This window comes from Osmerus mordax, chromosome 4 (assembly GCF_038355195.1).
Source record: "Osmerus mordax isolate fOsmMor3 chromosome 4, fOsmMor3.pri, whole genome shotgun sequence".
NCBI classification, from domain to species: Eukaryota; Metazoa; Chordata; class Actinopteri; order Osmeriformes; family Osmeridae; genus Osmerus; species Osmerus mordax.
The window spans coordinates 3,779,999-3,804,632 of NC_090053.1; the positions used below are offsets into that span (position 1 = coordinate 3,779,999).

General features: G+C 42.7%; 2 protein-coding genes across 2 annotated transcripts; both read left to right on the plus strand.

Moving 5' to 3' along the window:
* The first annotated feature begins 1,730 nt into the window (after window positions 1-1,730).
* pidd1 (p53-induced death domain protein 1) lies at window positions 1,731-8,585 on the plus strand. Its single transcript, XM_067234693.1, has 15 exons — window positions 1,731-2,484; window positions 2,732-3,145; window positions 3,323-3,475; window positions 3,553-3,604; window positions 3,689-3,890; window positions 3,998-4,147; window positions 4,353-4,526; window positions 4,663-4,810; window positions 4,895-5,030; window positions 5,151-5,301; window positions 5,568-5,691; window positions 5,811-5,926; window positions 6,078-6,185; window positions 6,520-6,713; window positions 7,681-8,585. The coding sequence occupies exons 1-15, from the start codon at window positions 1,827-1,829 to the stop codon at window positions 7,931-7,933; spliced, it is 3,033 nt and encodes a 1,010-aa protein (XP_067090794.1). The 5' UTR covers window positions 1,731-1,826; the 3' UTR covers window positions 7,934-8,585.
* A 161-nt stretch (window positions 8,586-8,746) lies between these two features.
* On the plus strand, window positions 8,747-19,067 carry slc25a22a (solute carrier family 25 member 22a). Its single transcript, XM_067234692.1, has 11 exons — window positions 8,747-8,864; window positions 13,359-13,566; window positions 13,699-13,824; window positions 14,019-14,074; window positions 14,369-14,459; window positions 15,196-15,253; window positions 15,978-16,038; window positions 16,304-16,448; window positions 16,577-16,731; window positions 16,815-16,890; window positions 17,441-19,067. Exons 2-11 carry the CDS (start codon window positions 13,547-13,549, stop codon window positions 17,592-17,594), a joined length of 942 nt encoding a protein of 313 aa, XP_067090793.1. The 5' UTR covers window positions 8,747-8,864; window positions 13,359-13,546; the 3' UTR covers window positions 17,595-19,067.
* The last annotated feature ends 5,567 nt before the right edge of the window (window positions 19,068-24,634 follow it).

Below are 24,634 nucleotides of genomic sequence, written 5' to 3' on the forward strand. Positions count from 1 at the left end.
ATGAATATCGTGTTTGTCCATTCCCGAGCCCAAGGACCCCCTCTCAATTGTGTGTAATTGGGGTTTAAAGTGAAATAAAATATTAAAAATCACTGTGGTCATTTGAGTTAGCTAGCTACTTATGTCGTGGTTATGGCAATGTTTATGCAGGCAGTATTGTTTACTTCAATTTCGAGTTTTTAAATCTCTGGATCTGTTCCACATACCACATGCCAGCAATCCTCAAATGGCTTGTTTTGGGACATTTATTTTAAAACTCTTCACCGAATTCATTGCTGCCAATGGCATTTATAACTGTTGCAAGAGGATTTGCCATTGTGAAATGAATGATATTAATGCTCCAATGATTCGATTTCTATTTTGCAGAGGTGACCTCGAAGACACAGTAACCCCCTGAACACAAATGTGGAACATGTTAACCCTGTATAACTGTGTTAATTCAAGTTATGATGTGAGAAACATTAGGCCTATGTGGGAAAACAAAAACAAGACAGAAAAGAACAACCGGGTTGGACATGGTATTTATGCAGAGTTTATAGATTTAACTCGGACAAAGATAAGTGTTGTTTTTAAGATAAAAGTCCTCCTCACAAGACTTAAACAGTGATCAATAGGCCAGAAACACGTAATTTCTTCCTTCAGAAAGCAAGATAAGTCTCTGTCTCAAAAAAGAATAGCTTTAGACATGCGAAATAACGGATTTCAAATTTCAAACTTCAACTGTGTTCCCCACTATGCTATAATGTCCCAGTCAAAGGCTGTTAACACACGTTTTCACTTAACGTCATAGAAAAAAATCATTCAGAAATCAACTACACTGAGTTTGGAAACGGAAATGTTGCAGTTTATTTAACATGATTGCAGAATTACTAGACCAGGCAGGCCCAAAAAGGGGTCAAACAGCCCAGCTGCACAGAAATAAATAAAGGTCGGGTAAATATGATTTAAAAACAACAGTATGCCTACCTAGTGGCTACTCTTTAGAAACGCAGCTCGAAAGAAAATGGTAACTAATTGGATGCAACCTTATGGACAGCCAGCAATGCTAGGTCAGTTTGGGATTTAATTAATTCCGGAAATTATAGTTTTAGGTATTTTATTACTAAGACTGAGTCAGAATTTAATGACAATTGCAAATATGCAACGATTGATGTTGCTGCCCCTTTAAGACTTACTGTCCCGCCCTGAATTGAAACTTTCGCGGGGTCTATCAGAATCAGACGAAAACTCAAGAGATTGACAGCGGAACTACAATACGTTATTCAGACCATGCTACTAGCGCCATGTCATTGATATTGGATAGACCATTTTTATTATTAAGGGATACACATTGAAAACGGCGGAAATTTTTGATTGAAGGTACAGGGACTTCACAGTCACTTAGTTCACTGCTTAAAATGTTTCTACGGTGTTTTTAGCTAGCTAATGTAGCTGACTAATAGCTGACTAGCTAACTATAACTCAACTACTGTGCTAGGAACCTAAGACAATATTGTTATCTTAACAATAAGAACATTAGATGGTTATCTGGATAAGTAAATAGTAGACCTATCTCCTAGTTTGTTCAAATGTAACATAGGCACTTTAAATTACCTACAAGCATACAGGCAATTTACACTTGCCTGCTCCACCCGGACCATAACTCATGTCTCGTCATGCCCAACAACAGCACAGCATGTGTTTCCAGAAAATTGACAGCCTGACATTTGACATCAAGGCATGTAGAGACAACAACGAGAGGGATTATAGTTGTTCCTATATTGCTTTTACTGTTCAACGTAAACTGAATCGAATCGAGACAGACCGACTAGACGACCGTTTGAGAGATGAAGAAGAGAGAAGAAACAGACCAGAGACGAGATGACAGACAGGCATGCGATGAGAGGATGGAGACAGTATGGCGAGAAGAAGGGAGAGGATCAGCCCTTCCTTGTGACCAGATGGGTATAAAATTCGCCCCCCAACTCCTAAAAAAAAATTCAAATGAAGAAGATGGCACTCTGGAAAATAAACATACTGAAGAGAAAGTAGGAAATAAGACGGAAAGAATCTATGAAGATTCGATGAGATTCAGTCTGAGAGAGTCGGACCAACAACCCGAGGCCCCCGTCATCATTCCGCCTGCTATCTCTCCATCACTTAGCCTCACAGACACTTGGGCTCCCTCGGTTTCAAACCGTTCCCCTCCCTCCATCAGCGCCACTCCCTCATTCTCCTCGCCATCCCCCTATTCTTCACCTGTGCCATCTCTGACACCTCCCCTGCCCCCATCTGTGGAGCTCTCTGCGGTGCTGAATGACACCAGGTTGACCCTCGATGTGTACAAAGGTGGGGCAGCTGTGCTACAGGTACTCTGGAGGAGCCTGCCAGGTCATCTGAGGGGGGTGCAGTACCTCAGACTGGGGTCAGAGGACAAGGCAGGGCTGGATGGAGCTCTGGAGGTCCTACCCCACCTTACTCAACTCTGTTCTCTTGCTATCCGAGGTACTGAGCCACACCCATTGTTCAATGCTACGGTGACATTGTAGCCTCTATAATGCCTTTAAACAGATGTGTTTATTAATTGATAATACAAGTACACACTGTGTTAAAAAAATCTACTGTTTTCAACTTCTAATTGGTAGTGATGGATGTTAATCTTGTTTCTTTTGTGTTTTCTGTCTCTGTTGTCGCTCATATTTCCTGCTTGGCCCCAATCTCTGCCTCTTCTTGGCGTTTCTTGTCTACCAAGGCCACCGTTTATGTGACACTCAAGGCAGCCTGCTTCCTGGCCTTCTCACAGCTCTTCCCAGCTCCTTAACCTCTCTCTCCCTTCTCAAACACCTGGATCTCTCCTTTAATGCTCTCTCCTCCTTTCCCCTGTGCCTTGTGTCCCTGCCCCATCTCTCCTCCTTGCTTCTCTCTCACAATCAACTCACTACTTTGCCTCCTGATATTGGCCAGCTGTCATCCCTCAGCTACCTCACCCTATTGGGGAACCAGTTAGTTTCTGTCCCACAGAGTCTGGGCCAGTTGAAAACCCTGCAGAATCTGGACCTTTCTTACAATTTCCTACAGAGTCTACCTGAAGAAATTGGTGCACTGGAAGCGCTGGTCAAATTACAGTTGTCCCACAACAATCTAAAGCGACTACCAGAGACCATGGGTAAGGGTGCAGTGAAAAGATGGAGGGTGAAGTATCCAGTGGTGTTGTATGGAAACTTATACAAATGTGTTTGATATATCTTTTGAGCTTTTTGACCAAGCATTTAGTCAAACATCTCCCTCACAATGTCTTTGAAATGATTGTTCTACAGTTCCTCTGTTCTCTTTTGTCACCAAGGTTCCCTCCTGTCTCTCAGGGAGCTCGTCATCCATAGCAATGACCTCCGTGTTATTCCACAGTGCCTCACCTTTCTGCCCCTGCTTGAGATGGATGTGCGCAACAACCCCATCGGGAGCCCTCCGACCCCTCCTCCACTCCCACCTGCAGCCGGCGAGTACTGATAAATTCATTCGTTCTCAAACTTGTTTTATCACAATTTGCTGACCGTGTGGTTATCTTCCTTGTAGAATGTGCTGAAACAAGCATTCCGGAGTTGCACCTTGGATTTGACCAGCACAGGTATAGTTACATTTTGACTCATTTGTAAACATGTTCTTCTTCTGTGGTTTGTATTTTACAGTGTTTATTCTCTTTATTCCCCAGTTTCTGTGTGTCGTCTGCTGGCTGTCATGTGTTCCTCCCTGGAGCGGGAGAGCTGCTGTTCCCCCCAGGGTGCCTGGTGAAGAACACGAGACTGAAGTGGGCCGAGAAACTGCCAGACAGGAAGTGGGTGTGGCTAGAGGAGCATGACTTCCTGTTGAGTCGTCCACTTGAACTTCTCCCTCATGGAGTTACATTTTCGAAGGTACAAAAACAGGATCATCATAAATAGATCAGGTCAAGTCAGCTCAATTTGGCTTTAAACAGTATTAACCCCATTTATTACCCTGTTCTCACGCTTTGCTTCTTCAGCCTGTGGAGGTGTGTGTGCCATACCATGGTGCAAGGAGACGGGAGGTGGTTGTGCGCAGGTTTGACGGACAGTCATGGAGCACACTACCCACGTTGACTAGGAGGGGAAGTCAGACCCACAGCAGGCATCCTGGAGGTCGCCCTGCCAGGGTAGCTCATTGACTTGATCGATTGAGATGACTCATGCCATATTTTAATGCTAACTAAACTACTAAAACTGTTTTTATAGTGCTTTAAATTAGTTTCAGGTTACTGGATTGTTTTGGGGGTATTTTTCCTGACAGCCATAGACATAATAGTTGTGATCAACGTTCTTACTTACTGACTGTTCTGTGTGTTCATGTTTGTCCTGTAGCTGGCCTGCTGCTCTGTGACTCACTTCTCCTGGTTTGTGGCCGTGTCTCGGCCAGTGAGGGACAGCTGCTCTCTCACTCCACAGGGGGCGCTTCTGGTGTCGAGCTCTGACCCCGGAGTGAAACTGCACTTCCCCTCTGACTCCACACTGCAGACCCGAGTCATCACTTTACAGGTATGTACTAGTCTCACCATGTGGATGTCACATGTTTGCAATGAGAGGACTTGGGACTTGTGATCAGACCGGCCAAATGTGTTCATTTTAACACGTTATGAGTCCCAGTCGCCCCTCATAGCACTGCTGTGTGTAGGTGTTGCAGGTTTCTGTGGCCGAGGTCCAGGAGTTGTCTGCAGACCGCGAGGCCTGTGTCAGCCCCCTGCTGTGCCTCTCCCAGAATCCCAGCATGGACTTCCTACAGCCAGTCAAGGTGCAGATCCCTCTGCCTTCCGGCCTGACAGGTACCCGCTCCACCTGATCTTGCCTTGTTCAGAGCAGGATGTCTGGACATGTTGTCAACATGACTGCTTTTTTTATGCTCACAGGACATACTGTGGACATGGCTTGTCTACATCTGCTCCACGGAGACCCCAGCGCCCACACCTGGACAGACATCACGTCACAGGCATCTCTCTGTGTCACCCACCTCTACGCCATCTTCTACATAACACACTTTTCCTGGTGGGTGCCTCAATTTGAGAAAAAAATCTGAAATTCTAATGTATCACTGTAATCAAAATTAAAACACTGTTATAAAAGTTTCATCAAAAATGACCAAAACGGTGTGTTATTCTGTGGTAGGTATTGGCTATGGTACACCACGCAGCGCTGTGTTAGTGGGGTGGTAAGGAGAGTCTATCAAAGGCTAAAGCAGTTTCGAGTCCAATTCTTGGTTCAGCAGAGGAAAACCGACCCCAAACAAGTTCTTCTACAGTGTCTCCCTGCTAACAAAGTAAGTTAGCATGTGCCCATCAACACTTCCCCCTTTTCCTGTAGCTCCACAACCACACTGTTCACCAAAGATAAACATCCAACAGCAGACTTTAAAAGATCTTTTCTGCTTCTTTCGTATTCATGTGTAACCTTTTGCTGCAGACACAGAACATTCCCCGCTGAGCTGGGAGAATGTTTGACTGTGTACCGCTGCGTTAGTGAAGGTCCAGACAGAAAATCTGTTGTAAATGTGTAGGTGAGTGAGCATGTTTGTCGTGTCCTCAGGTGGACGGCAGAGTGGCGTCTCTGTCTGTCCAGTACGATGGACCGCAGCCCTCCGACCTGTGCGACCTGCTGGAGGGGGAGCAGTTCTTTGCTGGCTTTGAAAGGGGCCTGGATGTGAATGCAGGTCTGACCTTCTTTTCCAGATGATGTTAATGCACCGTGTTCCCCTCACATGGGCTGTGATCAGGTTATGCAGCAGAACTGACATGTTGTAGGCACTGATGATCCGTGTTTCCCCTCCAGACAGGCCAGACTGTGTGGAGGGACGCCTGTGTTTCGTTTTCTACTCCCGCTTGAAGAACCTTAAAGAAGTGTATGTCTGTCCCTCCCAAGGGCAGGACGGGCCAGTGAGGGGACAGGTAACAAACACAGCTGAGGTTTTTTTTTTCACTTTAAAACATCAACGGTTTTGGGTATAAAAAGATGGAAAAGATCAAACACCGAAAGGGTTTTTTCATCACGTGCGAATGACTGAAAACATCTGTGACTCTTGGTGTCCTTCCTCCACAGGTGTCCTTTTATCGAGGGGAGGTGCCCAATGATCTGCCGGTGGAAGTGGCTAGAAAGAGGAAGGGGAACGATAGCCAATGGCTGGCAACGTTACCACTGAGACTTCCTGTGAGTAAAAAGTGCACTTTTGTGCCAACCCAGCTGGGAGGCGTTGCATTTGATTTGAAACACGTAATGTGTTTCAAGTGGTTTCAATTGGTTATCCTAATACAGAAGAAGAATTCTGTAAAAGTCTGTACATAGCTTGGTCGGATGTTGCCACTGAGGTTTTGTGATAATTCACAGGGGTAGACTGTGTAGAGAGAACACCAGAGAACGGAGTCAGTCTCTCTGGCAATTAATTTCCTCCATCTGTGTCAGTCACATCCCATCTGTGTCAGTTCATCTCTGTAAATATTAGACCTTCCCACTGGTTCTTCTTCTCTCTGTCTCTCTACATCAGGCTCTGAACTCGGAGAAGCCCCACGTGGAGGACAACCAGTACCCCCCCCTCAATCTGGGAGACCCCGAGAGTGGCTACCTGACCGAGGCCAACCTGCTGGCCATCTCCCTGCAGATAGGACAGGACTGGCGTACTATTGGTATCAACCTGGGTATAAGCTACCAGGAGCTAGACCGCATCCAGTACAAGTACAGGTACTGTACTGAGATGGCCAATAACTCAAAAATGCTGATTTCATGACAAACATGTTTTGCTCCATTATGCCATAGGTCACTAGCATTGAACTGTGTTGTCACTGTCAAGTGTGACAAGTGCACATTTTGAATGACGCGGCCATCAAATTCCACTGAGTGATAACCCTTTAGTCAGCACTAATTAAGATTAAGGTGCCACTTCAGGATTAAACATTTCAATCTTGAAAATATGTCGAACCTGCATATAGCTCATCAACCCTAGTGTACAACATGCTTTAACCAGCATGCTTTCGTCGCTTCTCTTTTAGCAGGGGAATGGAGCTGGATCAAAGGGGACTTGAGATTTAGATGCAAATCGTCTCAGCATCTGTGTCAGTGTGTATTTATGGATGAGTGTTCTGCGTTCCGTGCGTGGGCACATGCGTGTTAGCTCACCCGGAGCCTGTAGACTCTACCCTGGTGGGAAGAGAGGGCGAGAGGGAGGGAGGGAGGTAACGTGACCGGAGAAGAGAAGCAGAAAAAGAGAGCTGGTGGAGAATTTTGATTGTTTTAATCTTTTTCTCTCTTTCTGTCAGCTGCCGCTAAGCCATCTGGGACACTGCGGGAGATTACACACATATACTGCTGCTCAGATGACCCTCCCCCTCTTCCCTTTACTCAGAGAAATACTAACGCGCGAGATATTCATGAGTCATGCTTGATGTGGAGGGCAGAAACTGTTAGGATGTATATTACACGTTCTGGATCGACAGTCTAGAATTCGATCTACACACTTGCAAACACATGTGTAGAGCCTGAGCGTTGATCCTGCACTTATATCTACATGCATAGAGGGAGATCTCAAATAAAGGCACACTATGAGGCCTACAAACCTTCAACCATATCGAGTTTCTCAGTGTCCATAAAGGGTGATTGTCTTCGCCCTCTCCTCTGATTTCACATTGGTCAATCCCCCCTCTCTCCCCAGAGATAACCTGGGAAGCCTGGTCCTGGACATGCTGTTCCACTGGGCTCGCGGGCAGCAGGGCGCGGGCCCGGGGGCCGTGCCAAAGCTGATCGAGGCCATGGAGGAGAGCGGCAGGAGGGACCTGGCCGAGGAGATCCAGGACATCGTCAGCCTGGGCAGGAGGAAGTACAGCGAGTCTCTGAGGAGAGTGGGGCTGGATGAAGAGGCGTCCTCTGCCCAAGGCGAAGGCACACACCCACACGTTCAGCAGTAGACGTGCCAACGCTGGGGTACAGATGGCGTCTTCACACATGAGCCACTCGGAACGATCCACCAGAACGTTGGGACGCCATGACGTGCCACCATCATCTCTTCCTGCTGCCTGAGAAGCACTGTGTCCTGTGGCGCGTTGCGAGGGCAGAAGGGGGGCTGTTGCCGGTGTCTTTGTGGTGTTCGTGGTGTCAGGTCCTGGCTGCTCATCTCAGATGACATGCTGACGTTCTTGCTGATAAATGAACTGACTCATCACAAGTGTTTTCACTCCTTTGCTGCCAATGTTTGTGCCTTTTGTCCATTCTGATACCTCACATTTTTCAATGGACAACCTCGCATGTTTCAGCGGACAAGCTATTTGTCACAGTAACAGACTTTTGGTTCTGCTGGTTTAGAAACATTCAGTGATATTATGAGATTTAAACAAATGTTTTGTTGTAAATGTCCTGTGAGTAAACAATTATTGTGATATAAAAGGTGTATGGATGTACAGTCACCTGTGAATTAATCTTTTGCCTCTGCTTAAGCCATCCCCAATTCATCATCTAGCCTACCAGTTTTCTATTTTTATTCTCAAGGTCATTGAGTTGAGAGAAATCGTCACGATGACGCTATAACCCCATCCCCCACTCTACTCAGGAACACCTTTGCAACCACTGTAAATGTGAATTCAGATAGCAGTTTCTGGCATAGGCCACTAGAGGACCTATATTCCCATTTTCACCCATGGATTTACGATCATAACCACCCCTTCCCCCTCCCACCGTTGCGCGCTTGCTCTCCCTCCCACCCCGCTATCTCCCTTCAAGGGGCACAAATGCTACGGTAGTAACACCGGCAGGTTAGCTATTGTCAGTGTGTGCGCGACAAGGGGTGAAAAATAGATTTTTCATCCTAGATTCAGCCTGATATAACGAAAACGGAACTGCACGGTATGTCGATGAACTAGTTGACAAAATGTAGATGTTTGTATTTTGAATGGTACCTATATTGAATATGTATTTCTTTAAGGTATGCGTATTTGTCCTATATTTTGGTGACACTAACATCACAATCAATCATTTAGAAACGATCTATAAGTGAGCGGCGGATTGCCGCTATCCTGTAGCGAATCATTTCCCGTTATGTGGCAAGACGCGATTCTCCGTTACTATGTGATAGCCAGAATTTTTTTTATCGTGGGGATGGCAGTAATAGTCAGCTACAATCTATTATTCATCACTATGGTTAAGCCTGCGGAAATGTACAAAGGTTGACTGAATGTATCAAGTGGAATCTATGCTGTGACTTTTCTGGCGCCTCTCACGTGCATATGGGCTGGAAATACTATGGCATGTATTGGCCCATTCATTGAGACCTTCAGTGTAGCTGACATGGCAATGCAACGTTTGTAACAGAAACAGAACAGGTTACAAGTTTATGCTCAGTAGTATGGATCAGATGGAAATGTTAGCTGGCTTGCTTCATTGTACATCCTATTGGATTAACTGGTGAGCGAGCAGTTTCCCAGCCAGACTACGTGTAACCTACTACCTCAATGCTCAGACCTGGCTTGAAGGCTTCATGACGGTGGAGCATATTGCCTTGTAATGGATACAGGCGATACGCATTATTAGTCTGTATATGATTTTCTATGGGATGTACGCAGTTGCCTACATGCATCCCATTGAACTATAATGGATGTGTGCAAAATTCTAATTGCGATAGCTTGAACCAGTAACCTCGCCATTCATTCATTCATTCATTCACATGTGGAATCAGACATTATTCTATCATTTACTGACACTGTTGGTTAGGTCCTAGGGCTCAGTTATCAATGTCAACCGTTCCAGCAGCTATGGAATAATTTATGAAGACGCTGGTCGCATGCATTTGCATGGAGGAATAGGCCTATTGTAATCTGTTACCTTTGGATATAATAAATGATGGAGCCTACTGTGCTACCACAATCTGTATTGTATCCCGTCGTATTATCTTTACAAGTTGAAGTAACTCGGTGCAAGTGTAAGCTGAAGCATCATGAGGCTGAGTGTCATCTTACACTTGCTGACTACCAGCTGTTTTAAGAGGCGGAGACATCCATGGCCTCGTAGCCTACCTAGCACACGTAGGAGACGTGTCATCTCTAGCCTATGTCTTCTAATGAAAATGTAAACCTAAAGTTGACCGTCATTCTTGTTCCCAACGAGACACATTGTAAACATACATCATCAGATGTTTTAAAACCCTGAAGAGCTTTTAAATACTGATGTTCGTCGTGCTAACCAGAGTAGTTGGGGATAGAGAGATAGTCAGTTGGTGGGTATTAGGTAATAATCCTACTGCTGGAGGGAAGAGGAAATAGCAATCAGATTTGTTTGTGGCATCACACATTTAATTATTTTTGCACAAAGCTATATTGTGTATAAATAGACCCTACTTGTAACCATTTTTGAAGAAACCATGACAACAGCATTATGGCAATTACAGCCGCTGGGTTTATATAGTTTTATCTGGGAAAACAGACTACTGCAGTGGATAAATTGAACTGGAACAAACCATCAAAGATGAGGAAACAATATACATTTCTCATAAAGTTATTTTACAGTGGAATGACAATCACTGTCAAATATCAAAGTTCCTTGAACACAGTAGCCTACTTGAATTTGAGTATGAATATAAATTATACTGACAAACAGAAAACCAGGTCATTATATGTATTGTATTGTATTCACTCATTCTCACAAGACAGAACAGATGAGGGCTGAGGACTAGACTACTCCAAATCATTGAAGGACATTCACTGCCCCCCTAGTATTTTCTCTCCTTTAATCAGACTTGTGTCACAAAGCAGAGCAGGTATTTTTTGCATAGCAAATAAGACTATTTAAAATTAGTATGCTACTAGTATGTTATGATGCAGGTCACCATAACCTTGACTCAACATAGCAATATCTTTATTTGCCCAATACTTCTAAGTGCGCAGCTGGATTTAAGAGGATGTGCATATGTGGTCCAATTAGTTCATGTGGTCCAATGATGTTCATGTTCAGGACCTTTGACCGCATGGAACGTTTTGTCTAGAATGTTTTAAGACAAGAATCATGAAAACTGTTCAGAGCATTAGTGCCCAGTTCGTTTTTAGTAACTTTTAACCAGGTATCAGTTTGTCTTAATACCTCTGCAAGTTGAGAATCAAGGGTTTAAAATACTGCCTTGTATCTTGAGGTCAAGGTTCTGCACCGAAGGCAAGTTGTTCATTAGCCTTAGCCTATGTATTGTTTACTCATCACTGCTTATCTCTCTTTGAAGTACAAACTCAAAATATGACACGTGATGTTTTAAGACGCTGACATTAAACAGTAGTATACTCTCAGTAGGTGAGACAAACTTCCCAGCACTAACCCTTGGAATTCAGTGAATACAGCTATTTGGCCTCAAACATGTTACATTCTACACTTCAGTGATCTTAAAAATCCAAATATCCCAGACAGTTTTAGATGTTTCCCTATGTTTTGTGTGAAGAGCAATTTTCTGGTGAATGAGGGATTCTTCTGTTTAGTACACACTGAGGAACCGTTGTTTTTGAACAGGCCCTCTGTGTCTCACTGTGAATCATCTGAGATTATTTAACAAATACATGTACCAGTGCTGCTGACAGTGACAGGGGCTGATTGCAGTGGCCTAGTTAAGCCACAGGGAAGAGATCTAGAGAAAAATATGTCAGTTTGATTCAGAGGAAGCTGCCATGCTCTGGCCTCTCTTAGCATTGCCTGTCCACTGGCCTTTTCACTGTGACAACATATTGCATTGCTAAAACCTTCCTAAACCCAACTGCTATGTAGTTAAACTTTCTTTGTACAAGTTATTACGCAAGTAAACCTTGGTATAGGGAGTCTGAGTTGTTCAGGGTTAAGTGGATGTTAACATTGAGCTTGTTGTGGTGACACAACCTTTTAACAACCCCTTTACAACATCCACCTAACCCCTTGTACCCACTCCCCTTCCCCATACTGTGGCTTATTTTACTCTTCCTTTACTATCACATTTGTGATAGCCTATACCGCTATAAAGCACTCAATACTCATTACATTTCAATACCTATGTGCCTACAATGTTTTTACTGCTACAGTTACATGGTAGTTTAACCTTAATGTATAGCCATTACTTCAATGTCAATGATTTTAAGACCACCATTAGCGTATATTCAGGTCAGAAAGATTATTATTGAAAACTTTGAAGGAAACGGAAACGGTAAAATAAAAAAGCTGAAAGCAGCAAAAAAGACAAAAAGCTTTTTTTATGGTCAGGAAGAAGTAAGAGGAAATGTGCAAACTAGAAGAGCCAGCGATAGAAAAAGGAGAAAGATTCTTGAGGTCAAAGGATAAAAGAGAGATAGGAAAGAATAATAAATCTGCACTGTATGTGGTGTATCTTGCAAAGTAGCAGGGAAGAGAAGAGAAGCAGAGGATCCAGGTCCACAGGGGTTTCTCAGTGACCTGCTTTGAACCCGTCCAAACCAAACACAGCAAAGCACAGCTGTATTCTCATTTCATTAAGTACAATCCTCATACTGTGCATTTGGTACAACATGAAAGCAGGGGTGTGTTGGGGGGGGGGGGGGGGGGGGCAGGGATGCAGACATAGCACTGCAATATGTTTGTTGTAAAGAGAGAATCAAGTCGGCTGGCAGTGTTTGGGAGTCGTGACTGCGGGAAGGGGAAAGAGGAGGTTGGAGAGAGAGAGAGAGAGAGAGAGTGAGAGGAGGCGGGTCACACAGTGGGAGAGAGAGGCTGTGATTGGTGGACAGAGGGGGTGGAGAGTGTGAAGGGAAATGGGAAACAGCTTGCCACATCCAGGACCTTCTGTACATCAGGCCTTGGGAATGTTCTGTGTTTTATTATTAAGCTCTTCAGGCTTGTCTTTGTAGGTGAAGTTCCAGCATTTGACTTAAATTAGTTGGAAGCGGTCAAATAAACACTACAGAAAGATAGCAGCACCAGTGTATTTATAAGCTGATGTGTGGCCAATAGGATATAATCACTGAACTACAATAGCTAAAGTGCTATTTGGGGAAAGCTGTTAGTCATGTTGCCAAATAATTCATTCACTGGTTGTTTCTGGAAGGGACTTTACTTAGCCATGGACGCTGTTTCAGATGTGGCCCACATTTTAGAGAGGGCACATGGGGTAATGTTAATGGCTGTTACCTCTACAGTAATGGAATCCCATTGGTTGTTATGTTGAGCTTTACCGGAAGACACTAGTATCACAGGGATAACAGATCATGAGCAAAGTACGAAGTTCAGGTGGGAATATACTTGGGAAACAATGTTGCATCAGTGCAACACCCCTCGGGAACCATCGACCCTGCTCTCAATAACACAATTCAGACAACATCTTTGTCAAAGCATTGACCTGAGCCAGTCTTCTCTCATTCTCTGCAGATATACCCAACATATCCCGAGCGGAGCTTCAAGCTGAGGAATTTAAAATCAGACTGCTGTGTGATACCATCCCAGACACAGAAGAACACATATCAATGTACTGACTGAAATCAATAGACAGGTGCAGCCACTTACTGATAAAGGACAGGCATATCATCACTCTGACTAACTTCCACGGCCTAAGATAAATGGCTGACAAGCAGATCAGGTGAGCATGGACACTTCTGCCTTGTTTGGAAGAAACAGAACCTGAAAGTTCTAAGCTCAACACAATATTTCTTTGTGTTTGTTAAATTGATGCCTCTCTTTTTCCATCAACTCCTTCATTGCAACCTTTCAGTTTGCCTGCCAAATTGATCAATGGGGGGATCGCTGGCCTGATTGGAGTGACCTGTGTATTTCCCATTGACTTGGCAAAGACCCGCCTGCAGAACCAGCAAAATGGATCTCGCCTTTACACCAGCATGTAAGTACACTGTTACAGCTAGTTATGTCTGAACTATCAATGTCAATAATATTATTCAATTGGCAGATGTTACATTACATAGCTGTAGGACCTCATCTACCTTTGCTATGTTAACACTGAACTACAATCTTTTTGTTTGCCATGGTCTTTATTTTAGGCTGGTATTAGTTGTATTTACTGTGTCTGACTTGCAGGTCTGACTGCCTTATCAAGACTATTCGCTCAGAGGGATATTTTGGAATGTACAGAGGTAAGTTGTGGAGTTTTGTAATATGTGTGTGTGTGTACTGTTCAAATCACATGGTACCATAAATTGACGAGTACACACAAAATCCAAATATAACATAGTGAGTGAGTGCTGACTCTAGGGAGGATCAAAGCAGCTTAACTGTGTGGGACTCATTCGTTCATCTGCACACTGGAACCATTCTTATTATCTAGGACAGGACTGTGTTGTGTGTCAGGGCACGCTGGACATGCCTACCATGATCCAGACTGCTGCTCCTCATCCATAACACACTCTCATTTCCTCTCCTCTCTACAGGAGCTGCGGTAAACTTAACTCTTGTCACTCCTGAGAAAGCCATCAAGTTGGCTGCAAATGACTTCTTCAGGCAACACTTCTCCAAGGATGGGTGAGAACCAGAAGGGGATGACTAACAGGCATTGTCTCCACTCATGCACTCTGACAAACTGACATTTCTGCTGATGTGCCACCCAACTCAAACACTATCACTCTTAACTTCCCCACAAAGGCCCCATTTAACCTTCCTGTTCATGATGTCCACTCTGACAAGGCTTAGTTTTGTTTCCTACATTTCAAAATATTTTCTATACTTCCACAGAACTAATACAGATTTTCCAGAAGTATCACATGAGTAACACGGACATAACATGAAAAGATAACAGAGCAGTATCACGTTTCATATCAATAGTGAACATCTGGTGATTCTGAAGGCTGTCTGCCAATTGTTCCTGGGTTCAATGTCTGCTTGGATGAGCTTCAATGTCTCTAGAGCATCTATCTGCGTCCGTCTCTATAGCGACAAACGAACGAAGGGGTGAATGGTTGACTTATTAGGCCGGGTGGTTTGGGCTGGTGAATTATTAATGTGTCCCTGTGTGTTTGAAATGGGGGAGTGAGATTAGAAACACAAAAGCTATTCTAAAGTAAATCTGTCAGCTAGTATATCTCTCTCACAAACAAACAAACAAACAAACAAACAAACAAACAAACAAACACTGTCTCTGGATCTCTCATGCATGATTCCATATACTCTCTTTCTCTTTCTCCATCTCCCATCTCTCCCTCCCGTCATTCTCCAACACCTCTGCTCTCTCTTACTCTACGTTTCTCTTCCCCTCCCACAGCCAGAAGCTCACCTTGCTCAAAGAGATGCTGGCGGGGTGCGGGGCTGGTACGTGCCAGGTGAGTGAGCTGCTCCTCTAACGAGACCTTCCTGCTCCCCATCTGGAGCAAAGCCTCTCAGCTCTTCCACCCCTTCGTATCAGCCTGCAAGGAAGCAACTGGGCCTTGAAGAAGTCTCCTCAGCCTCAACTCTAGTACTGCTGTACTCTGTCATTGTGCATGACCGGTCTTCTAATTTGATTTATTATAATTTTAATATACAGTTGAGATGGAATTTGGGGAAATGACGTGGTAGTGGGTTGTGGGTGTTAGCTGTTGGTCTGGTGTGTTTTCCATTCGTTCAGTGTTCTGCAATCAAGCTTTATGAGACCCTACAAATAGGACCAGTAATTGTTACAAAAATTATGGTACAGGTGATAACGAATATTAAATGAATCTAGGGAGTTGCATTGGGGTTGGTTGAGAAATCAGAAAAGCGAGAGTAACTTGTCCAGTGCTGTCTTTGTGCCTTGTGTGTGAATGAGTCAGAGGGGAAATGTTGTCAATTAAATGCAAAGGCAGTTAGCCCAGGGTACATGATTAGATTAAATGTAGCAGGACTAGGATTAAGATTATCACTACCACATGGCCATCTCACCTTTAATCTCATTATCAAGTTACTACTGCATGGATTACTGTATTGTGAAATTATGCAATTACCACACTATTACCTTTTTTTTTTTTTTTCATGTCACTTTAGTTATGTTGTTTTATTGTAATATTGTCTTATTTTTGGGGATCGCAGGTTGTCGTCACTACTCCTATGGAGATGTTGAAAATACAGCTCCAAGATGCTGGAAGGATTGGTAAGAAATAGGAAAAAGCCAACTGTGGTGTAAACACCAGAACTGAGGTGAACGAAAGAAGGGAAAAAGGGGGAGGTTATTTAGGATAATAATCAAAGAATTTAGATCTGCTGCCCTCTCATGGTCAATACAGAAACCTCAACAGTGACGTTCTTTAATGAGATTTTAAATTCGATGTTGTATGTCTCAAGTCATCCAAGCCCCAGATGTTGTGTTGGTAATGCATTGCTCCTGCCTCTCTGCTGCCCATGCCCCTCGCTTGCAGCGGCCCAGAGGAAGCTCATGCCTGAGACCATCCCAGCAGGCACCGTAGAGGCCAAGTCCCCCACTGCCATGCAGCTGACACGTGAGCTACTGAAGAGCAAAGGCATCGCCGGCCTTTACAAGGGCTTGGGCGCCACCCTCCTCAGGTAGCCAGCACGTCATCGACACCTGACTAATAATAACCTAGGATCTAAGGTGGGGGTGGGGGGGGGGGGGGAGGGGGGCAGGGCTGATTAACATGCTTCATCTTGTATCCATCTTTTTTCTTTTCCAGGGATGTTCCATTTTCCGTCATCTACTTCCCCCTGTTTGCAAACCTGAACAACCTGGGGAAGAGGGGCGCGGAGGGTCCCGCCCCCTTTTACGTCTCATTCATCTCAGGGTGTCTGGCAGGAAGCATTGCTGCCGTGGCTGTTAACCCTGTTGATGGTGAGCAACAAACCTTACACAATCTAATCAGTACAGACAGAAGGTTGTTTGTGTGCGTGAACATGGCTGTTGTGTACGTGCAGTGATCAAGACCAGGCTGCAGTCTCTGAACCGTGGAAGCACAGAAGAAGCCTACAGTGGAGTGTCTGACTGCATCAGGTAATCTCATCATGGCCTTGTTTATTATGAGTCACTGAGCCACCCAGTACAGCAATGGCCAAAAGTATTGGGAGCGACATACATTTTGTGTTTGCAAAGCTTGCTGGGCCTTGGCATAAAATGACTGCTAACATAATTTCAGTAAGTCATATCATCAGCACAGGGGAAAGTGGTAACCAGTTCTAGCCAGGTTAAATCACTCTATCATTCTGAATGGATTTTAAGAGCTGATAGACTTCTGTAAAAGAGGGGACTATTTGCATATATTGAAAATGTTTGCCCCCCAAAAATATGAAATGTCCCTTAATGTGATTACAGTATTCTATAGAAACATGTGAATCATTTTCCTCAAATACTGAACCAGCAAACTTTGCAAAACACAACATTTGTCATTGCCAAAACTTATGGCCACAACTGTACACATCACTGTACTTATCAGGGACATTTATTCATTTTATTCAGGGACGACTTGGACTTGTATATTTTGCATGGAAGTGCTGACCAAACCATTATTAAAGTTTGATTACATTCACATCTTGTTTCCCTTTAGCAAAATCCTCAAGAATGAGGGTCCCTCAGCTTTCCTGAAGGGGGCGTACTGTCGCGCCCTGGTCATTGCACCTCTTTTTGGCATTGCCCAGGTGATCTATTTCCTGGGTGTAGGTGAATACATCCTCAGCTTTTTGCCTAAACGAGACAACTAAGTTCCCCTTCTCAAGGCCTTCCCTACCCCCATCATGCATACTACCAACTGGATCAGGGCTTATCTCTGTCTTAAGGTTTTGATCTGTTGTTGGGTCAGAACAAGACCGCCAGTACAGTTTGTTTTACCCTGTTGAGTTGAATGTCGAGGTTTTTAGCATAGAGTGTAGGAAGAGTCTGTTTGCCAAGCTGCCTATGGTGACTCATCAGGTTCCTGTTATTCAGTCTTCTTGAACCGAAGCCACAAATATCATCATATAATTTCAAACGATCTTTTTTTTGTCTGTTTTGTATTTGTTTTGGGCAAAATTGACAAAATACAGGGTATATCTGTGCGGCTCTAGACCACTGCAGTTTTTAAAGCTGTACAGAAGAAGTTGTTTAGTACTACCCAGCACAAGACCAATAATGATGAATAATATAGAATATTATATACATTTTAATATGTTATGTTAAAATTTGCATTGAACTAAATACCACAAAATTTAATTGTAATATTCAAGAATACTCCTTTAAATATTGCCCAGATGTTATTACTACTAATTGGCGAAGAACAAACATTTTATTTATTTGCCTGTGTTCCAACCAAAGACCAGGAAATGGGATTTTAACACAATCCAATGGATTTGAACTTACCTGTACAGCCAGATTCCTACCTGTAACTGGTTGTAATGAAACCTGCCATTCAGCCAAGCCATGAGCTGACTCCTATTGCCTTGTACTCGTGGGTCTCTGGTGTCTTGTCACATTACAGTGGGCAGGCTACATCCCTGGTGAAGTCAGCCTCTCTCTACAGCTGATCATCAAGCTCCAAATATAGCTCTCTCTATGAAGGTGTGTGTGTGTGTGACACATTCCCTATGTACTTTGAAAACATTGGCCAATTGTAAAATTGTGCTCTTAAGTTAAGAACGCCTCAGAGCAGAAGTGAAGTATCCTCTAAAAAGAGTTACCACCCGTCTGAATGTATCCCTCCCACCATACGTGACCAGATACCAGAGACGTAGCCTGCTCATATTGATAGAGTAGCAGCTCCAAGTGTAGTAGACCCAGACCAGAGCCATATTAATATAGGCCCTCTATATCTATACATGATTATCCAACATTTATAATGGAGCTCAAATGCATTGGTTTCATATCTTAAATATCAGTACTTGAAGAGTGAATCGGAATCAATTTGATGTTAATGTTGGGCAAAACAACAAGGACCTCAAATTCTTTCAGCAACATTTAAACAATGTATGCTCTAGACATTTTGTTTGCTTCGTTCTCTTGGAGATGCTTCCATGGTGCGTTCTTGTGCATGTTACATCACAGGAAGCCTCCCATTGGTTTATCTTGCTGGAGATCAAGGTGACTTTGATGTGTCATATCCAATCATATTCACTCCTTGCTCCTGCAGGCTCTGCTCTTCAATTGTACTGTTGCACTCATAATGTGCAATGCAACTCTTTAATGTATAATCAAGTATTGGAGTGAGATCAATATTCCTTTAATACATAGAATATATATATATATGTATCTATATATATATATATGCATACAAACATACAGTAAATAAATAGATTTGTATATCTACATGTATATATATATATCTATATATATACATAATATTACATTGTATTTGTATGTTTTTTTCTGTGTTAGTTTCCACCTTACTGTGATGTACATATGCAGATGATATTAACTTTGTTTTCGATTGTATCATTTGTTTTGTACATGATGGCTTATTTGCACACCTACCTCTCCAGTTCCCCTCTCAATCGATGTTATTATGATTTTATGTTGTGATATTGTGAAAATATCCAATGAAAGAATACGTTCTCATTTAATGCAATGAGGATATCATTTGAATTTACTGAAGCAGAAAGGGTTTGATTTAGCTTTAAAGTATATGCAGTGAAGAACTGATGTGAAGAACTGTTGTGGAAGCTCTTTGGTGATCACTTGGATGTGTCATAGCTCACATATGGTTCCCCACTCTTTCATTAAATCTGACCAAAAACTCTATATATGTTATACAATACATTAATACCCCTCCTAAATAATATATTATGATCATCATGAGAATGTGAAAATAAGCATACTGCAAAAACAATTTAGAATTTCAGCACCTACACTAGTTCTACAGTATTTTGCGGACCTCAAATTTAAACTTTAATTACATTAGCATTTACATTTTTGAATCAAGGTCAAAATAAAGGTTTTTTATTTTTTCAAAAGTACCCAAAGGTAAATTTGTTATGCAGATGAGAGATTCAGCAATCCCTGTTCAAAAAAAAACATGACAGTGATGCAGATTAATTAATTGCTCAAAAACAAATGCTTATAAAATATAAAACTCCTGAGAAGGTCATGACGACACGTGCTTCTACCCCCCCCCCCCCCCCATCCACACACTTACTCTCCCATTCCATCCAAATGGATCTGTTTTCAGTGACTAAAGTAATGGCCGACCCCTTGACCAGTCTTTCTCAGAGGGACTCATTCTGAATGATCAGGGCTGAGGCCAGTCTCCCAGTATGTGACCATTGATCCAAGCCATCACCAGAGAGCTAGAGAAATGGCCTTCCTGCTCATGCTTTCTTTATTCTTTACTGTGATTGTGTCGTCGTTCGTTCCTCAACATTCCAATTGCTAATCCATCTGGTGTGATATTATTGTGATTGTAATACTCGTTTCAAGTGTATGTTGTCATGGATGTGTCTTTATACCCCTGTTTTTTATTTGTTTCCCTTTTCATTTGAATCATGATATCTCTCTAGTTTTTTGTTTGATCAGCGGTGAATTTGCACTGAATTTGTGCACCTGGTTGTATATTTGGAGTGTGTGTGTGTGTGTGACTGTGTAGTGCTGTAGTTGATAGCTGTGTAAATGTAGTTCTTAGTGTGATATTGAGGTGTAATTCTCTATGACTGTCTGTACAACTCTACTGTCCTCCCTTGTCTATCACACTCCTCCATCATCGACCTAGCCTTGCTTGTATCACAGGGCTGAAACACGATGTGGAAAACATTTTAAACACCAAATATAGAGATGTAGAGTGTATACAATCAAAGAAAGCACAACATTATTATTATTAGGCACAAGAACAGTCCTCACATTGATAATACTCAGATGAAGTCCTTATCCTGACATTGAAACAACAGGAACACAGTTGGTCTTCTAAGAGACTATTGGTGTTTAACAGTATATCTCACCACTCTACAGTTAATCAGTAAATGTATATTCTGTGTATCCTAAAGACATCCAACCTCAGAATGTAACTTATATATAAAATGACTTGTATTCATATATACATTATAGTAAATATGAGTTTATTAGATATTAGCATTCAGAGATTTGTCTGGAACCCAGCAAATTTGTCTGGAACCCAGCAAATTGACAGATTATAAAATAACCATCTTACTGTTATGCAAATAAATGGAGAACACACGCGACGAGTAGACACCTGTAGTGTAAAGAACACGCAAACACTTTGTTTCACTGCATCACACTATATATTTATCAGTAATGCATCTGACTGGGCATCTGCTCTCTTCCTCCAAGAGGAACCGTGCATTTTAGCACTTTAAAACAATATTGCCCCACACCCCAGTCTCCATCAAGGTATCTCTTATCTACCACCTGGAGGGTGTTATGAATATGTGTGGTGATTTTAGCTATTACAATTGTCCTGATCATTGTTTACAAGGCAACAAGAGAGAAAAAAATCAAAACACAATGAAGATGTATTCCTTGTCCTAGTTTGCTGTTCAATAAAATGAGATGACTGTCCTGATTCATTGTGGACCTTGGAAAAACTAAGACAATTCATCTTAATTGTCCTTAATATTATTGAAAATAGTTAAATGAATCAAAGAAGACTTGCAACTATGAAATAGGAGAAATAATTTGCTTTTGCTTTCTACTTTATTGCCTCAATGAAAGGTATGCACAATAATAACAGTTTCAGCGGGCACACTTTTTATGCAATTGCATAGTATTGCACCACATACAGTAATTTACACAATTTCACAGAAAAAGTTGGGTTTCGTGTTTGTTACGCAGTACTCACAACCAACACCAGATGTCCCTGTACTGCTGTAGAATTTAAACCTGGCCCGAGAGGTGTATGTATAACTGTAACAAACCCCAACGGAGCCCAGGTCTTCACAACTTTGGTGAGACATTATCAGACACACTGATCTGCCATTTGCTATCCATGCTATTCGTTTATGTAGGACAATGGAGATTTAAGGAAAAGGCTTCAGAATCATGAGCAGTATTAAAGGTGCGTCCGAGGAATAAAAACAAATTGCAGTGCAGTCTGAAGAAGATATTACACACTCACCCAAATCCTTGCTGCTTTGTTCATATGTCCTATGGATTCAACCTCATTGTCAGTTCGCGGTGTGGCTTTAGTCTGTAAGGGGATCATTGTGGCTACTGGAAATTTCACTCATAAATCTATGGCACATGAACATTGACACACACACACACATTGCATGTGCACCCCCCCCACCCCCCACTCCCCCCCACCCCCGAAGGATTCTCACGCAGACAATTGTCTGTATCTCGTGGTGATGTAGCACCAGCTCATATTTAAGAGTCAGATTTCATATTGGATTTTCAGCAGCTTTGAAGGACTCCTCCTCTATGACATCTACTCCTCTATTTACACACTAGTATGTAAACACAATGACACAACAGAGGAGCTGGGAGCTCAATTGACCTGGACACAGTGTTTCCACTACCATCCTGGACAGATATGTAAGAAGAAATAAAGAAATACAGCCTCTAGCCTGTGCTTGTTTGTTCAATCAACCCTCATGTCTTTGCAAAGCCTCCACCCTGAACTATTATTAGCCTTTCTTGCTTTCTAGCGAGAGAGAGATAGAGAGAGAGAGAGAGAGAGAGATAGAGAGGAGAGGGAGAGAGAAGAGTGTGTGTGTTGGTAGGGGTGGTGGGTGGAGCAAGAAAGGTAGTGTGGCTAAGTGATGCTAAAGGAGTTAAAATTATGGAGGAAATATGGGCATGGAGAGGTGGAGAGAGAGGGACCATCGATGGAGAGAGCTAAGGGATTGAGGGGAGGGTGGTGATGTGTATATAGGTCACTAAATCAATGGGAATCAGGTTTTTCAAGATGGGAAGATGGGGATATTTATAGATACCAACGAGACAGATGCATCTGTGACAGTCACTACAATGCCGAGAGGAAAAACCTGTGAATAGACCCAAGGCCAATTAGGCAGTAGAGAATACAGATCTGTAACGGCAAACGATTTTTTCTAACCTACAGCTGCAAGGGAATCTTATTAAGCTCAACAGCAAAATAAGCAGGGATTCATGCCTTGAGAACGTGACCTTACTGGCTGTATCGACAGAGTGTTTATAAACTGCTGTGTAACACCAATATTGCAAATCTGATGCAACATTTGCATCAACAAGATACCACAATCTTCCCATCGCATTAAATTTTCTAACTTTTTCTATGATGGAATCGTTTGAGAAAACAATCTCACTACCTTCTTGGACCAGCTGGCTGCATTGAAAGCCTAAATAATGTAATATGACAGGAAAAGAGAGAGCATCCCTCTGGTATGTTGGGCAGTAGTGCTGTTTGGTCGTGCAGACCACTGTTATGGTGTGCTTCAATTGAGAGGAACTGTTGTTATCACATACACCTGGTAATGACAGCTCTCAAGGTGAAGGTCATCAATCAAGTTTGAAAGGATTCTCCCTCCCGTGACAGAACAAGAAACTCATACGACCAATTATGTCTGCCAAAGAAACGTATTTTTGAGGGGTGAAAGATTCTTTATTAAGACCCATCCAACTCAGGAGGTAATGCCACAGTAATAGCAGAACGCTAGTTTTAATTTATATGAACTAAACCGTACATTTCAAGAACAATAAAGACAAAACATTTGACCGTTCATGGTTATAGGCTACCAGACATGTAGGTGTAGGCTACAGGCTTTGTAAACCGACTAGCATATGGTAGCACGTACTCGTTCGTAATTCGTCGTTCGCAAATGCATGTCGACACTTTCTCCTCTAACACTATTTGCATTTAGATCGGCTGAGGTGCATGCACATTGTGATTCCGTCTTTTTTGTTTGTTTCACACCTGTCTACTCGGACTGAAACCACCTCTTCAACTAAACTTATTTGAAATAGCCTTTCATACTGATTGGTGTTTTGAACAATAAGCTCAATCTTTTCTCATTCATTGCCACAGATGGGAGGCGGGGAGGGTGGTAAGTGAGTGAATAGTAATGATTGCATATTAATAATGAAACGTGGATGTTGCATCGAATAGCTTTCACGCAAGTCAGCACATCTGGATAGTCAAAGGATTTTCAAGACTGTTCGAAAAGCCACTTCCTTAGTCCCGCCGCTTGCTCTTTGAGCGTCACTGTGTGTATTTGCCTGGATATTAGAGAGAGAGAGAGAGAGAGAGAGAGAGAGAGAGAGAGAGAGAGAGAGAGACAGAGACAGAGATAGATAGAGAAAAAGAGAGAGAGCAGCTGACAAACTGGCTGCCTACCTGCTCGATCGTACTGGGGGGATAGGCTATAGAAGCACGCGCGCGCACTCTCGCTGAGCAACAAGACAATAAACAGCTACAACAAACGAATTCAGGAGTTCACAAGACGCAAGAGGAGTAATACTTATTGACACAACGCCATCAAATAGCCAAGAAGTGAATTTATAGCCATGTATTTAAATAGGGAAGAGGACGATAGCAAAGGTAAGATATTATAAGAATGTCCACTCTTTGCAAAGAGCATCCTAACAGTTTGAAGGTGTGCGTTTGCCTATACGGTTTTACCCCGTTTATGAGGGTGGTTAACAGTTTTCTTTTCTGTCTTCATCATTGGAGGGTCATTGTCACGGACATTTGCCGATTTAACATCCAATTGTCAATGATATTAATGATATAGGCCTAGGTGGCGATTCGTGAGTTACTCATTGTATACTCTTGTCAGTGGAAAATCATTTTGGGAATGCTTTCGCAGTAGCCTAATTACAGCATTCCTTTATTGTTCTATGATAA

Coding starts and splice junctions, on each gene's coding strand:
- pidd1 (XM_067234693.1), top strand. CDS start 1,827: ATGAAGAAGAGAGAAGAAACAGACCAGAGACGAGATGACAGACAGGCA. Junction 4,527..4,662: donor CCCGAGTCATCACTTTACAG/GTATGTACTAGT, acceptor TGCTGTGTGTAG/GTGTTGCAGGTTTCTGTGGC. Junction 5,927..6,077: donor ACGGGCCAGTGAGGGGACAG/GTAACAAACACA, acceptor CTTCCTCCACAG/GTGTCCTTTTATCGAGGGGA.
- slc25a22a (XM_067234692.1), top strand. CDS start 13,547: ATGGCTGACAAGCAGATCAG. Junction 13,567..13,698: donor ATGGCTGACAAGCAGATCAG/GTGAGCATGGAC, acceptor GCAACCTTTCAG/TTTGCCTGCCAAATTGATCA. Junction 16,732..16,814: donor GGCTGTTAACCCTGTTGATG/GTGAGCAACAAA, acceptor GTGTACGTGCAG/TGATCAAGACCAGGCTGCAG.